This window comes from Typopeltis vanoorti, chromosome 7, assembly GCF_054136105.1.
Source record: "Typopeltis vanoorti isolate ZY-2024b chromosome 7, IOZ_Tvanoo_1.0, whole genome shotgun sequence".
Lineage (NCBI taxonomy): Eukaryota > Metazoa > Arthropoda > Arachnida > Uropygi > Thelyphonidae > Typopeltis > Typopeltis vanoorti.
Window position 1 is genome coordinate 152194879 of NC_143555.1, and position 18436 is coordinate 152213314.

General features: G+C 36.3%; 1 protein-coding gene across 1 annotated transcript in view; it reads left to right on the plus strand.

The window, feature by feature from the left end:
• Positions 1–18436, plus strand: part of LOC150105213 (splicing factor U2AF 50 kDa subunit-like) — a 432010-nt gene that overhangs the window by 221372 nt on the left and 192202 nt on the right. Inside the window, exon 6 of the mRNA XM_090395532.1 lies at positions 8481–8597. Within this exon, the coding sequence (XP_090251658.1) occupies positions 8481–8597 (117 nt within the window). The remainder of the gene's footprint in view (positions 1–8480; positions 8598–18436) is intronic.

Genomic DNA, 18436 nt, shown 5'->3' on the forward strand with positions numbered 1-18436 from the left:
TGTTCTGGAAACAGTAGCCATTTGCTACTTTGGGATTTTTTATTAAAATATGTTCCATTTATTTTCTACTAAATTCTGAGTTTAATGAGATCAACCTTGATAACCGTATATTGCATCTGCCTGAGCCCATGCTCCTTATGGATGACTTTAATTGACACAACACTCTGTGGGATAGTGCCAACACAAATGGACAAGTCATTAAGCATATGCTTGACAATAATGACTTCTCCCTTGTTAATAAGACACAATATCTTCTTCTATATGAAGAGAAAATATATTATTATTATTATTTGGCACCGCCAGGGAGTCCAAAGACTCATCAAGGGAGAGTGTGCCAACAGCATCGAACGATTGGTACCCTTCCAACTACTGAGGCTGACTGGAATACTTTTTTCCACCTTGCAAAGTTTAATACTGAAGCAGTGATGTATGCAACATATTGTATTATCCATGCAGTAACAGCTGCAATTCCAAAAATTATCATCTTGATTTCCACTCTGTCCAAAGCCTTGGTAGAATGCCAAGTACCAAGCAGCCAAAAATAAAATAAATAAATAAATAAATAAATAAAGATATCATGGTGTATATTTCATAGATATCCCTACCCCATAAAATCTCATTGCCTCCTTTAAATTTGCTCAAGCCAAAGCATATTGCATTAGATAATAGAGTCAAAAACAATCTTGGATCCAATTTACATCTTTTAATCAAATAAGTGCAGAATTGCGTGGAATAAAATGGGAAATGAAAGGTAGATATAGAGCACATCATTCATCTACTTTGTGTTACTACGTGGTGAAACATAATAGATGGATTGTTACTAAACGCAAAGCTATTGCCAACATGGTTGGCAATAGCTTTGGGTTGGAGAATGATTGGAGAAAAGTTTGCAACAACCTCATAACCTGAATTTTTAATATTGAAAGAACAGCAGTTAAATGTTTCTACAAATAGGCCAGTCATTTGTTAAGGAGGAACTTAAAATAACTCTTCTGCTCCCTCATGCCAGTGTGATAGGACCTGATGACATCTATTATGAAAAAATATCTTCCATCATCTTCTGTGGATCTCCTTTTCTTACTAAATAGCAGAATACTTTCAGAGGAAGAGTTTCCAGATTCTTGGCATAAGTCACTTGCCATTGCCTTCCCAAAATGAGGAAAGGATCCAACACAAGCAAGCAGTTACTGACCTATTGCTCTGCCCAGCTGTCTTTGTAAGTTATTTGAAAAAATGGTGAATGTCAGACTTCTCAACATCCTTGATCTTTTCTTCACCAAATTCTGATGAACACTCTGATCCCGTTCATTATCTCTGTAGCTGGATTTGCTGCAGTCTAATTACTCAAGCATTGGGGTCATCTTCCTTGGAGACTTGAATATTCATAACTCAAACTGGCTTCCCTTCTCCACTTGCTGAAAGATGCAAAAGTTTTTGCTGTTAGTAATGACCTAATACAGATTGTCCATCTATCCACCAGAATTCCACAAAATCCTTACCATCATATGATTCTGACATCCTGAATATATTCTTAACTGGTCTTTCAGGTAGTATAGTGTAAATATTAGATGGTAGGTGATTTTCAGCACACAGTGAGACTACATCCTACTTATTAGAGGCCTTCAACTATGACAGTGGATTTTAAAGAGACGACCTCCTTTTTTATAAAAAAATCTTGCACCTCGCTACGCTTCATAAAACAATATTGACCTATGGTTTTTTTAGTGTGTACTTTATTCTTGTAAAATGTTCTTAATTTTTTGATAGTACACAATTGTACTTAAAAGTAAAATAGCACACAAAGACTTCTTTTAAAAATTGTAGCTTTTAAATTTCTAACATCATTAAATTCTTGATATGTAATCGTGTCTCCCCACCACCTCTTTGGTGGTGGGGAGACAAGATATTACATGAAAAGTTATACCATTACTAACCTCTTATCAACAACTAACCTCCTTCAACAATTGGAGTATGACAGATAACAGATTAGTTATCTGTCGGACTCCAATACTGTCATATCTTATATTTACTGTTCTTAAGGCTCTTTTTAGCACATCAATCCACTAATATCATGGTCTTCCTCTGTGCCTGTTTATCACCATCCTGGGGAAAAAAAAAACTTGTGTTACTGACCTTCCCTCTCCTGTTCTATTTGAGTGGCCATACCACATGAGGTTAGCTCTGCTCAAACACTCTTGAATTCTAACAATAATCAAACAGGTGCAAAAATTGTATGGAATAAAATCTGGGAAATGAAAGGTATCGATAGTTCCTTCTTAATATCCTCTTTTTAATATGATTCTGTCATTATTGTCATCTGTTCACTCCCTTAATCTTTCTCAGAATTCTCATATATGTGGTCTCTGGTCTTTGATCATGTGCTTCAAACCCAACTCCCTAACCCTTAACTTAAAACTGGGTTGAACACTCTTGTATACAGCTACTTTAATGTTTAACTAATTACTCTCTTATTACATATAAATTTATTCATTTGACTTCCTACCATACTAGCTTTGCTAATTCTGTTGTCTATTTTCATATTTAACTTGCCATCATCATAAAAAATTGTGCCTAAATAGCTGAAATGTTTTACTTGTTTAGGTTTCCATTCAGGATACAGTTGATGTTTTTAATGTTCTTGCCTATGCACTTTCATAGTCTGTTTTTTTATTGCTAATTTTCATACCAAATTTACTACATCATTTATTTAACTTACTTAGGAAATCCTGCAGACTTGTACTGGATTTATTCAGTATAACATTTTTTGCATAAAGTAACGAGCTGGGATTAACATCTCCAATTTTTATATCAGGTTTAATTCCATTTTCCTTCAAAATATGATCCATATTATTATTATTATTAACAGACCTCCATGGAATCAAGAGACTCATCGTGGGAGGGTCCACTCGCACATTCATGGCTCGTCATACCTTGACTTAAATGCATTCACTGTCCATGCACTCACCACCCTCCATGCAAAAAATCTACTCCTTGCCCCCTTGCTCACATCCACTTTATACAACTTCCAAGGATGGTCTCTTGTTTTCTCTCTCTGTCTCCAGATATTCTACGAAAAATCTCATCCACATTAATCTGGTGATTACCTCTTACTAACTTATACCTCTCGATCATATCTGCCCTCTTCCTTTTATCCACTAGGCTCTGTAATTTGCATTCTCTCAATCTGTCCTCACATTCCAGAGATCAGAAACCAACTTAGTCAATTGTTTCTGAATCCTCTCTAGCATCTGATCATCCTTTTGAAAATGTGGTGACATGATCTTTGCACAGTAATCTATATGTGGCATATAGATGATGAATAACAGTGGAGATAATGTGTACCCTTGTCTCACACCTGATTTAACCAAACTGTCTTCCTATATCTCCTTCATTTACAACTGAAGTATAGACTATGTATTGCTCAAGGTAATGCACCATTTTTATTTATTTTTTATTTATTCACATGTGACATCAACAGACACTATATGGTCATGCCCATACCTCACGTGGTTTAGGGAGTAAGAAGTGGTAGGGCCACAGATGCCCTTTCCACACAGAGTTAGTATGATAGTCACAGCATCCATGCCCGTCGTGGGATTCGAACCCACAGCCTTTTGACTGGAGAGCAGATGTATTTATCACTCAGCCAACCAAGCTGGCTATGCACCATTTGCGCTAGATAAATATAGTGTTTCAAACAGCTTTTCTTTTGACATCTTGTCGTATGCCTTTTCCACATCTACAAAACTTAAATGCAGATCCTTGACAATAAAAATACTTAATGAGTTGTCCAGACTTGTTTTTCAGTACATATATTTTCAAAACATGGAGGTGATGATGATGATAATGTCACTCAAAATTCCTTTGAATAAACTGCGATGTGAGAATTCTTTTTTGAAAATGCCATTTGCTGCCACAACAAAGCAGTTCACAGTATTTCAGATTTTTAATCAAAGTAGTTGCCTAGCAAAAGTAAGTGACATACAACTCAGATATGCAGAACAGTTGCACATCAGTGAATTTGATAACAATTTTAGAGATGAAATGAAATCAAAATTTGGTGAAGTGGTGACTTTGGCTACATTGTAGCCATAGTCACCACTTCAAACTTACAATGTAAGAATATTAATGAAATAAGCAGGGAAGTTGCAAATGTTTTTAATACTATATTCCAGTGAAATAATTGGATGAAAATTCGAGTACAAGCCTTCCCTAGTCATATGATATGTTAGGTTCCAGGCCATCGTCGTATAATGAATTTCATTGCAATAGCAAATCATCGCTGCTTTTTTTTTTTTTTTCATTTGTAGATGCCTGTAATGTTTTAATAAAATTTTTAGTAGTCAAATATGTACATAAATGATGTAAATAAATAATTTATTGATATGCAAATGAAAAATATAGAATAATTTTCACAAATGAAAAAGTTATTCTGAATAACTTGGATGGTTGCTGTTCCCTTCAGGGAATATGCCAACCAGTTTGGTATCAGTCTACGCCATTAAAAGTTTTCCCCATTTCAGCAGTAAGACTGTCACATTTACGGATAACTGTAGTATTAACTACTGTATTGCTTTTTGCTTTATCTTTGTTTAAACAACAGTAGTGTGAATTAAGTTTAATCTGTGGCTTATCTAAGTGTTCAGTACATCATCATCACTAAATTTAATAATTTTAATCTTGGCATGTAATATAATAGGTTTACACATCTTCTTTTCACTGGAGCAACAGCCCCTTATTTTGGAATTTTATCTTGCCATTATGAAATAAAATAATAGTTATAAATAGTTTATAACACAGTGAAACAACAAAACACATCTAGCAAGCAACAACACTGTAAATAAACTAAGTTCATAGAATACTGCACGTTATTTGATTCACAGCAACACCTTGTTGCTAAAACGATTGTATGAGTGAATGCGGCATCATATAAATAGGCACTTGTCATAATTGAAAAGTGCTGTATGAACATATCATCGTAAAGTGCACTATTATAAATAAGGCAGAGTATTACTGTATGTGTGGGAGTTGTGCTTGATAATAAAAAGATTGGCCTCTGCTTTATGCCTCGCAGAAAGGGTCTCATGTTCCTGGGGGGGGGGGGGACATTCCATGAGTTGAAACTACTAAACTAGAAAAACAGACCACACTGTAGAAATGAAATGGAATTTATACACCTACTGAAAATTATCACTTGAAGCAGTATATATGATGGAAAGTACTCAGGGTTTGAGAATGCTGGATCTGATGATAACATCGCAGGATGTATCCATAACCGAAGTAACCACATTGTTTCTGATTGAGAGAGAGTGATCATCTAGTCTTGTCTTAGGAGGTGGAATTTATTTAGCAATAAATTCCACATATTTAGTACTTACACATTTTCCCGACCACCTCGGGAAAAGTGTAAGTACTTGATGCAGTACTGTAGCAAGAATTTGTAAGGAAAGGATGTTAACAGTGTGCTATATATAAGTTGCTTTCATGAAGATACATCACACACAAACTTTGCTTGCTTACACTTAGATAAAGGATTAAAGAAGAATATGATTTATTCGCTACTTTAATTTAAATTATAAACAAGTGAAAAAATTCTACAATGCTCTCTTATCCAGGGTATTTTAGTAATAAGGTGACACCTTTTCACTACTTATATAGGAAATACTGAACTCTACATTACTTCAACTTTGGTATATCTTCCGCATCTTGTTCCCACTGATGGCAACTTGCTTTCTAGGGAGTAGAGCAATTCTGCTCGGTGTTGGGATTTTGACTTTCACTGACTGCAGGCTTCGCTGAGTTTCCTGTCCTGTTCTGGTGGAATTCAAGTTAGAAGTGATGAGTTTGGTAGCGAACCTTTAAAGTCACTTAGTGAGATTTACAGTGATCTTATAGATCACTCAGATTTTTGGAGAGATACCCCCTGCACTTTTAACAGTATCTCAATAAGGGTTAAAACTGCTCTGGGTAGTGGCCCTTCTCATAATACATAGCATTATGCACATCTGAAAGGATGCGTTTTGCATTATGGGGTACAAAGGCAATCAATGTGAAGGCATTGGCCTCTACATACAAATAGCCTAGTCGTGAAGATACTTCATATGCAGACTTTGTTTGCTTACACTTGGATAAAGGATTAAACAAGAATATATTTCTTGGCTACCCTAATTTAATTTATAACCAACTAAAAAAAACTTTCTACACCTTAAATTAGTTGGCTCACACATTCTTGAATGCTAACAATATCAAGTTATTTCCTAATATCTTCATTTTAAATTGATGGTATCAATGGCATAATCATATCATTGATACAATCTGTTCACTCCCCTCATTTTTCTCAGGACTCTCTTATCTGTGCTCTCTAGTCTTTGATCAAGTGCCTTACTTCTACCTCAACTTTCAGATTCATAATTTAAAACTGGTTTGAATGCTGTCTTGTATACTGCTACTTTAATGATATAGAAGATAAATGTTGGTGGGGGGGGGGTTTCAGTTTACTGATGATGCAAAGCATAAACAGTAGTTTATAATGACTATATAGATATCCTGTAGGTTATTTAAATAAATTTTCATTGTGTGTGAAGGATAATGGGAAGACAAATTCACAGAACAATTCATTCACTCATTCTGTTACTGTCTTTAACCATTTCTCCTCTTATGTATGTTTTTAGAATTCAATCTACAGGATTTTTAAATGCAACGAGGACTTTCAATTGAATGTTGTAAAATGTAAGGATATGCACTTTGGGATGGAATGATTACATACTTTCATACCATCACATTGATGGTACAGGATTGTGGGAAATTGATGAGGCTAAGGAATTAGGGATAATGGTGGACAGAGAGTTGAAGTTCAGATGGGGTATATTGCAGAAGTCGGCAAAATAGCTCAGAGGATTACTTAGATATTGAAAAACACTAACAAGACAGGTTATTATTCCTCTTTATAAGGCGCTGATCTGGTTGCATCTTAATTCTTAATTGCTCAAATTTGGTCACATGAGCTTCTTGGGAATCAGCAAATGAGAAAATTATATTTTCTCATTTACTCAGGGCATTACTTCACCTATAATAGCTTTAACTCTGTAAAGATTTCAAACCCATTCTCTAATAGGTCTTATATTTGGAATTGTGCTCTTCATATCCCACCCCCCCTAAAATTACTTGATGTACAGAAACAGACAATGAGATTAATTAACTCCAGTCTCTTTCACAGAGATATATAGTTTCTACTGCTTTCACTTTTTGCAAATATTTCCATGCTCACTGTTCACAAGAATTTGCATTGTTAATTTCTTCATTTTTCCACATCTGTCGCAGTTTTATATACATATATAAATACACATAACAGTTATTAAACTATCCTTCACAGTTCAACTTCAAACTCACAGAATAGTTCATTCACTCATTCTGTTGCTGTCTTGAACCATTTATCCTCTTATGTATGTTTTTAGAATTCAATCTTCAGGATTTTTAAATGCAAGAGAACAAGTTTCTTCTTTCTGCTCAAATTTCTACCCATCCACAATACTATTGTTCTGTAAGTAAAACAACCTCTTGTGTATGTGATTGCTATAAAAATAAATAAATAGATAAACTTGGAGTCCCATTCAACACTGATTCTCACTACAACTCCTAATGCTATATATATATATATATATGTTGAAAGTTTATTTTGCACTTGGTTAGACTATTATAAATTTAGTTTAATCCTTTATCCAAGTGTGAGCAAACAAAGTTTGTGTCTGAAAATATCTTCAGGCACAAATATTTTCAGACACAAATATCCTGAAGATATTTTCAGGCACAAACTTTGTTTGCTCATACTTGAATAAAGGATTAAACTAAATTTATAATAGTCTAACCAAGTGCAAAATAAACTTTCAACATCTTTCTCTAAATCCAGAGTAATTTAATAATAAGGTGGCACACTTTATGGCAACTCCTATGGGTAAAGATGACCTCTCCATTGCTTCTGCCTGGTATCTCCACTTCAGGGCCTGGCTCCCACTGATGAGACCTCAATAAAGGTCGAAACCAGTATGGGTAGTGACCCTTCTCTTAATGCATAACATTATACATATCCGCAAGGAGATGTGTTTTGCATTATGGGAGATACTGAGATAGGAGTGATGGTAGCTTGGCCACCTTTGCTATGAGTTGCCTGGTGTTGTACTACCTTACCTCAGTCCTGAAGATATTTTCAGGTGCAAACTTTGTTTGCTCACTCTTGGATAAAGGATTAAACTAAATTTATTATATTGCTATATATATATATATATATATTCATCCTACTTTAGAATTCTACATTACAACTGCTGTAAACTGAACTGAAAGTAAAACTTAATTTGCTTAATGAACATCTAGTCCTATATTTTATGTGTATATATATATATACTATATATCTGATAAATACTTCATTGGTTATTTATTTTACTAAAACTATTCCTTTCTAATAATTACAGCTTGCTTTCTTTTAGGAAGAGATGATGGATTTCTTCAACACTCAAATGCATGCATGTGGCTTTTCACAAGCTCCAGGCAATCCAGTTCTAGCCTGTCAAATCAACCTGGATAAAAACTTTGCTTTTCTTGAGGTATACCTATTTCCTTTCTTACAGAATTAACATCATATGAATATTGCCAATTTATGCAGATCATTCTGTATGTTGTTCATTTACTTGGCAATAAAAAAATGAATGAACAAATATTAACTAAACTTAAATTGATGAATTGCACTCTTTGAAAGAAAAGTTCTTCATTTAAAATCACTCATCCAAAAAATAATAATAAATAATTAGATAAATAAATAAAATAAATAGATAAATAAATAAATAATACTAAATATAATAAGATAAGAAGAAAAAAGAAAATTTAATCCACACAACTTTGTTGCACTATTTTCCAAAAGAAAAATAGGCTTATTCTTCTGCTGCCGCTTGTCCCACTTAAGTGGGGTCGCTGTTAATGATGAGTCTCCTTTACATCCTCCTATCTTTGGGCTGTCACCACAGCCAAGTTCTTCATTCTCAAGTCCTCTTCTACTAACTCCCTCCATCTCTTCTTTGGCTGCCCATGCTTCCTCCTTCCTTGCACATCCATCTGCATGACCTTTCTTCCCACATATTTGTCCTCCCTCCTCATCACATGACTAGACCATCTCAACCTTGCCTACTGTATCTTCACTCCTAAGTTCATAACTTTCACTGTTCTCCTCACATAGTCATTTCTCAGACAATCCTTTCTGGTCACACCACACATCCACCTAAGCATTCTCATCTCTGCTACCTCCATCCTGCTGATGTTATTTTTCCTCAGGGCCATAGTTTCCATAGCATACGTCATAGCTGGCCTCACTACTGTCCTATAGATTTTGCCTGTCAGATTGATCGTCGCATAGCACTCCAACCATCTCTCTCTCTCTCTCCAGTTCCTCCAACCCGCTTGTATCCTGCATCCAACTTCCTTCTCAGCCCCTCCATCTTCTTCCACTGTTGAACCTAAGTATCTAAAGTCCCTCACCTTCCTAATGACATTTCCTTCCAGCTCCACTTTGCAACACATATACTCAGTCTCATACCTCTCTCTTCCAGTACTTTCCTCCATCTTTCCAGTTTAGCTGCCACTTCTTCTCTTGAATCTGCACACAGCAAAATGTCATCTGCATACAACATTGTCCAAGGCGTGTCTTCTCTCACCTCCTCCACTACAATATTAAACAGAAACGAACTTAATGCTGACCCTTGATGCAAGCCAACTGTCACTGGAAAACTTTCTGGCTCTCCCAGGCAGGTCCGAACTCTTGTCTTTACATTTCTGTACATCTCCTGCACCAACCTGACATATTTCTCTGGTACCTTCTTCTTCCTCAGACACCTCCAGACTTCTTGCCTTGGCACTCTATTGTATGCTTTCTCCAGATCAATAAACACCAGATGTAACTCTTGTTGTTTCTCTCAAAACTTTTCCATCATCTGCCATAACCCGAAGATAGCATCTATCATTGATCTACCAGGCATGAAGCCAAATTGTTCCTTTGCAATCTCCACCTCCTTCCTCAATCTTCCATCAAGAACCCTTTCTAGGATTTTCATTGTGTGGGACATCAACTTTATTCCTCTGTAATTCTTACAGTCTTGTGCATCCCCTTTACCCTTGCAGATGGGGACAAGAGTACTTTCCTTCCATTCCTCGGGTATATTTTCCTGTTTGCAAACTTTCATAAACAGGTCCCACAGCAGGTCAATTCCTTCTTCCTCCAGTGCCTTCCATGCCTCCACTGGAATCCTGTCTGGGCCCACCGATTTTCCATTTTTTATCCTCTTCATGGCCTCCTTCACTTCCACTCTACTGATGTTCTGCACCATCCCCTCAGAAGGCTGCCCATCTTCTCTGTGAGTCCTCACATTTTCCTCATTCAAAAATCCCTCAAAGTATATTCTCCATCTATTTTTTATGTCCACATCCCTCCATAATACTCTTCCTTCAGCGTCTTTGATATCTGCCTCACATGTAAGATGGCCTTTGCTGCTTTATTTCTATATTTTGCTAGTTGATAAATGTTTTTCTGTCCTTCCTTTGTTTCTAATTGATCATGCAGATCTTGATATGCTATGGCCTTTGCCTGCACCACAACTCTCTTGGCTTCTTGCTTTCTCTCTCTGTACACCTCTCTGTCCTCTTCCACTCTTGACTCATCTCACTTCTGCTTTGCCTTCCTCTTAGCTGTCACTGCTTCTTGTACATTATTATTCCACCACCAACCCTCCTTCTGCTCTCTAATGTTTCCAGATGTCTCACCACGATTGCACAGCTCGGGATTACTTTTGAATTATGTTTCCACCAATCTTGTACACTTTCCAGTCCATCTGAAATCCTCTCTAACACCCTCTCCCTAAAACGATTCCTCACACTCTCTTCTTTTAAGCAAAATCACTTAATTGTCTTCATCCCATGGCTTCCAGAGGTTCTTATCTTCGATCTTATTTTAAAGTCTGTGCACAGCAGACAGTGTTGCTATACCACTTGATCTTTTGGTTACCTTACAAGTCACAACCTCGAGATGTTTTCTTCTAGTCAAAATGTAGTCAATTTGTGAATTGTTGTTACCACTTCTAAATGTTATCAAATGTTCTTCCCTCTTGTAGAAAAATGAGTTCACAATTGCCAAAAACAAACGCTACTGCAAAGTCCACAATCCTCTCTCCTTCCTGGTTCATCATTCCCACTCCATGGCCACCATGCACCCTTTCACAGTCTCTATTCTGTCTCCCTATGTGTCCATTCAAGTCTCCTATGACAATCATCATCTCGTTTTCCTCCAGTTTCGTCATTTCTTCATCTAACACGTTCCAGAACTCATCTTTCTCCTCTGCTGTACAGCCAACTTTCAGGGCATATACACATAAGACGACCACTTGCTCTTCTCCAAGACCCAATTTCATTTGCATGATCCTGTCGTTCCTTCTACCCACTTCCAGTACTTGGCCCTTCATTCTGCCTGGGCTTATTAAATTATTAAAATCCACAGATCAGTTTGCATTGATCTGTGAATAAAAGATAAGATAAGCTTTGGATGTTCACAGTTATTCATCAGTGATTGTGCAGTATAATTCACAACATCAAAGGAACAGAATAAACAAGATATTTATTTATCTAGACATCAAAGAATTACTGGAAGCAGCAAAAGAAAAGAATGAGAAAGTTAAGATATTGAGTCTGTTGCTGCAGTATGACAGAGTAGAGCTGAGGAGGAGGGCCATAATAGTGAATGACTCAGTGTATAGGTTATGCAGGAAGAATAATGTGGAGTGAATTTAATGGACAAAAGGACTTATACAAGAAGGATGGTTTGCATCTGAATGGATTTGGTATTCAGAGTCTGGAAAAAAGTGTTGTTGAATGAAATGAATGTTCAAACTCAGAGAAACTAGAGCTTTGGGGGAGGGGGAAGCTATTGAGAGAATATGCAGAAATCAGTGAGGCATTTGAGTGTAAGAACGTGCATAAAATGCCTAAGTTAGTACCACTGGTAACTAACCAGAATGGGATAGTTAATATGAAGCATCAGGATAGCAGTCGGTCTATGACACTAATTCCAGGAGCACTGCTATCCTGATGCTTCATATTAACTATCCCATTCTGGTTAGTTACCAGTGGTACTAACTTAGGCATTTTATGCACGTTTTTAAGAGTTTTTTTTGGCATTGGTGAGTTCATCCTGGGCCAAAGGTTATTAGCGTTAGTGAGACATGAGTGACAGAAGATGATATCGTTAGTGGGATAGAATGTGAAGGGTATAGTGTGTTCAGGGAGGATAGAGAGAGAGAAAAAATGGGGGAGAAGAGTATTATTGATAATAGCTGAAGAATTGCAACCAAAGAGAGTAGAAGTTCAACTGCAGGCCAATGAAAATAGCACATTTGAGGCTATCTAGTGTGAGATTGAGGCCAGCAGAGCAAAATATACAGTTGATGCTGCTGTGGGCCAGGGGATGGAAAAGATGATGGGGATAGTATGCATCAGCAAATAAGCCCAATGATTGGAGGGTGGGTAATTATTATGAGGGATTTCAACTCTGGGAACATAGATTGGAAGGAGGAGGATAAGGATTTCAACTCTGGGAACATAGAATGCAAGGAGGAGAGTATACACAGGAAGAAGGAAATGGAATTTATGCAGTTACTAAGGAATAATTACCTGAGGCAGCATGTGATGGAATATACTAGGGGTTTGAGAGTGCCAGATCTAGTAATTGCATCAGAGAATTTGTCTATAACCAATATGACCATGTTGCCACCAACTGGTGAGAGAGATCATATGGTCTTGACCTGAGAGATGTATATGGAATTACAGGGCTGGTAGGTATAACAAGCTTAGGAGATTACTTGGATCAGTGCCATGGCATGTGAAACTGCAAGGGCTGGATGTTGATAGTCCATGGGAAGTGGTAAAGGAGTGTTTCACAGAAGTAATAGCATACCTAGAGTCAATATAGGGTTGGTGAGGTGGATAAGAAGGTGGTTGATGGAGAGATATCAGAGAGTAGTTTATTCAGAAGTAGAGTCCAGAAGAAGGTCTGTGACTAGTGGCATACAACAGGCTCTGTTCTTGGGCCACTTGTGTTAAATTTGTACATTAATTATATAGGAAGGAATCTGAGAGGAAATCTTCAGTTATTTGTTGATGATGCAAAGTTGGGTAGAGCAATAGTTAATATTATTGTTAAAATTTTGATGAATGATTTGGATAGACTGGCAGTCTGGGCATAGGAGAATGAATGTCATTTTATTGTGGCAAAGTGTAAGGTTATGCATTTTAGGATGAAAAGATTACCAGCTGTATACCACATTGATGGAATTATACTCTAGGAAACTGACAAAGTCAGAGATTTGGGAGTGTTGATGGATAGGGAGTTGAAGTTCAGACGGCACATAGCTAAAATGACTAAAGCAGCTCATCAGATTACTTGGTTACTGAAGAATACTTTGATAAGCAGAGACAGGCAGGTTATTATTCCTCTTTATCAAGCTTTGATGAGACCCCCTGTTGACTATGCACACAGATCTGGTCGCCTGGGTTTCTTGGTTATGAGGAAGAGATGGAGAGGCATGTGACCAAGATGGTAGCAGGTCTATGGAATGAGCATAACAAGAACAGGTTGAAGATTTATGGATTACAGAAATTTGTTGACAGGTGAAAAGGGGTGATATGATTGAGACATGCAAATTACTGAAAGGATTTTACAAGATTAATACAGAGGAAATTTTTCAGAACAGGTTTGGTGGTAGGAGAACTAGGGGCCATCCTTGAAAACTGAGCAAGAGTGTAGTTAGCAAAGGTGTTGAACTAAATTTTTTTTTTCTTGGAGAGTGGTGAATGAGTGGGATGTGTTGCCAGAGTCTGTTATGGGTGCCATGACTGTGAATGAGTTCAAAGCAAAGTATGATAGATACTGCACAAAAGTTGTATAATGCCTGGCATGATGTTTAGGGCCTCCCTCGATGAGTCTAAGGACTATAATGAGCAGCCTGTAATAGTATTAATAATAAATCTACTAATATTTCACGTTTTATACCCAGGATATTCAGAGTACAAATCTTTTGGCGCAATATGAACTGTCAACATGAACAATATGAACTGAATTGAAAGCAAAAGCATTTGATAGATTACCACATGATAAGCTGGTATGCAAACTGCAGAGGATAGGAATAAATAGTATATTAGTTAGATGGATCGGAGATTCAGAAAAGGAAGGTGACCAGTGGTGTGACTCAGGGTTCTGTTCTTAGGCATCTAACCTCCATGGAGTCAATAGACTCACTGTGGAAGGCCCACTCAACCAATAACAAGTCTATCATAAAGAGCTTTGAAGTTATTTACACTAGCTGCACTCCCAATGCACTCAGGCAGTGCATTCCACTCACTAACAACTCTCCACATAAAAAATTACTCCTCACACCCTTTTTCACTACATCTTTATACAACTTCCAGGGATGGCCTATCGTCCTTCACATCTTAACATCCACTTTTTTTATAATTTCTTCTGCATTGATCTGATAGAATCACTTAACTAACTTGAAGGTCTCTATTATATCTTCTCTTTTCCTCCTGTCCACCTACCTCTATAATTCACATTCTCTCAAACACTGTTCATAGCCAACACTCCATAGTCCTGCTATCATTTTGATTATTTGTCTTTGGAACCTGCAATGTTTCCACATCACAATGAAAACTAGATGACCAATGCCTTTTATAGAGACACCACCACCTCCTTATCCGTACATGTCAATATGCTTTTTATCATAGCTGCTCTACGATGTGCAGTCTTTGCAACATGTACAATGTGCTCTGGAGCTTCAGTCCATTGTCCATCACTCCAAGATCTCAAATCTTATCCTCTTCCTGAAGTATAGCTCCACCAATACGGTACATAGCCTTATATCTCTGTATCCCAAAGTGTAGCACCTTCCATTTATTAACATTAAAACTGCAACCCCACTCATTTGTCCAAGTTAAAAAATCTATTCAAATCTTCCTGTAGAGAATTAACATCAGCACTATTCCTGATAAGTTTACCTAACTTTCCATCATCTGCAAACATTTGAAGATCCCAGTCAATTCACATGAAATATCATTAACAAACAAGTTAAACAGTAGGGGCCCAAGAACAGAACCCTGAGGCACACCACTAGTCACCTTCCTTTTCTGAGACACTGCTCTATCATACACTACTTGCTGGTATCGTTCACAGAGCCGGTCTTCGAACTATCTGAACAATATACTATCTATTCCTATCCTCTGCAGCGTGTACAACATCAACTTATTATGTGGTAATCTATCAAATGCTTTTGCAAAGACCAAAATTATCACTGTATATGATTTTCCCTTATCCAACACATTCATCACCTTATCCTAAAACATAAGCAGATTGCTGAAACAAGACTTGTCTTTCGCAAATCCATGCTGACCATCATAGAGAATCTTATTTTCATCAATCCAATCCCGTATTCTACTTCTAACCAGTTTTTCCAATACTTTGATCACAACTGCAGATATACAGACTGTCTATAACTGGAAACTTCTTTTCTCGAACCATGCTTGTGGAGAGCTATTATTTTGTCTTCTTTCCACTCCTTAGGAACCTTCCCCATTGCAAGACTTTCATTAAGTAACCAGGTCAAGGGTATGGCTAACTCTTTTGCACATTGTTAAAATTATGTGGTAATATGTCATCCATTCCTACAGCCTTATTAATATCTAACCTGAGAAACACTTGATACACCTCTGATTCTTTTAACTTTAATTCTCCAAATACTTGCCTCCTTTCACATCATCATTCACACCACGATAATATACACTGATGAAGTATTCATTATATAATTTCACTATATCATTTGTTATGGTTACTCTGCTACCGTAATTATTCACCAGTATCAATCATCATCATCATCAAATTCCTGACATATACCCTCAAGGGGAGTACAGGATATGATAGTACTACATGAAAAATTTACATCATTACTAACTTCCTATCTACAATTTTCCTTCAAATCAGCCTATTACTTGTCAAGATGCCAATATTATCATTATCAGATCTTCTTTTTCTATCGTCTAAGGCAGTGCTTTCCAAACTTCTGAATGTCAGGGCCCTCTTTGCAAAAATGAAAATATTTCACGCCCCCCCCCCCTCAAAAAAAAAATTGTAATAGAGAGAGATATTATTATAATATTTATTGTATTTTTATTGAATACAAAACATACACAGTGAATATTGCAAAAATCAAATGCATATATTATATTTTTTGCCTCTTACCGTTTGGTTCTGAAGACGATGCGAGCTGTTCTGGTAAAATATGAAATACTGTCCTTTTTTTTGAGTCCGTTTCTGCTTCTTCTGATTGTTCGCTGGAATTTTTTTTATTTTTTATCAGCCACTTATCCATTTCAGGGTTAAATTTTTTAACGTAGAATAGATCAAATAATATCACCACTTACCGATACTGGCACACCACAGACTGATAACATGAAATTAGTGAATAACCTGAATATGGGAATCCCCAGACCAGGAACATTTTTCTCTTTTGTGACTTTTCTCCCTTTATGGTAATTAAGCCTAAGGCGAAACAGACAGCAAAGGCAGGTTATTAAAACGTGCATATGATTGGTGCGGTATTAACAAAAGATCGCGCAACATAAAAGCATAGCTGACAATTGAGTTGAAATGCTAACTCTCTTCAACCGAATTCCATATGTGAAACTGCCATAACATTCATTATATATATATATATATATATTACTTAATTTTAACACGTTCTGTTGAATTTTATTGCTGCCTTGTGAAATCGAACTCACACACATCTAATTAATAACAATAGTTTTTAGTTAGATACTGTGTTTGCCCATGCAACATATTATTTTGTTTTAGTCTATACAGCATAGTTTCTGTATGAGGGGACATGTGATTCATTAATTAGTGTGTTTTTATCCCAGTTGTCTCTAATTGCACTATTTGTTGAGAAATATATTACACAAACTCTTCATACCTTATTCACTGGCATAATAAAAGTACTTGTTTTTATTTGTTGTTTCAAGGATACTTACGACATAAGGCTGAATGATATAATCACGTAATCACAAGAAAGATATTTATTTAACCAAATATTTCGGTCAGGAAATAGCAGACCATTGTCAGTGGTAATACAAGAGTAGTTTAAAAAATACAAGCTAGAATACTAACAATAGATCGTTAAAATTATAACACGCCGCGTGATGTTAAATCACTAAGTAAGAAACGGAATATTTTGAAGTACAAACATGATTGAATTTGCTATTTAAAAAAAAAAAAAAAAAAAAAATTAATTAATGAGTAATCTTGATTAGACTTTCCCAGATTTTTGATATAGATATACAGTCATTACGATTCAGGTTAGGGCGATGGAGCAAGGCCTCCACGCTGTCCTTAAACAAACGTTCGAACCTATAACGGGATCTATGTAAGAGGCGAGTCTTGAACCAAAGGATGCTGTGGTTAGTTTCAATCCCGTGTTGAGCCAATCCAGACTTTTCAGGTTTGTTGTGAAGAATGGATGATTGATGTTCTTGGATTCTTTTTTCAAGAGAACGTCCAGTTTGTCCAAAATAAAAGAGATCACAGTTGCATGGAATTTGATAAACTCCAAGAAGAGATAAAGTTGAGCGTTTGTCTTTAGGAGAAGGAAAATGAGAAGACGATTTGTTAATAGGTGAATACGTAGTTGTTAAATCATATTTCTTTAAAATTCTTGTGATAGGTTCTGAAATACCGGATATATAAGGAATAGGCACTCGACGTGTTGAAACTTTGTTGTTTTGTAGAGGATTATAAGAATTGAGAAGACGTTGAGTACTTTTTTCAGAAAAGCCAGTGAGTTTCATGTGTTGTTGGATAGTAGAAAGTTCTTTCTGTAGATAATCAAAAGTAGACCAATTAGTTTTGGCTCTTCTGATGAGGCATTTTAAAATCAGTTTGGATAAAGATACAATTGAAAGACTTAAAACTCATTTTGCAAGACCTCCTAGATTTTATGGCCTTCCAAAAATCCATAAGATTGACTATCCTCTTCATCCAATAGTAGATTGTATTGATTCTCCTACTTACCGTATAGCCAAATATCTAGCTAAATTATTGAAATCTCACATTGGCAACTCTAATTCTTTTATAAAAAACTCCTCAGATTTCTTAGAAAAATTAAAAAATGTCTCATTACAACCTACAGATCTTATGGTTAGTTTTGATATAGAATCTTTATATACCAATGTACCTCTCAAGGAAACTTTAAAATTACTTGCTGACATCTTTCCTCAAGATATTATAAAACTATTCTATTTCGTAATACATTCTGGATATTTCGTATATCAAAACAAATTTTATAGCTAAGTAGAAGGAACGGCCATG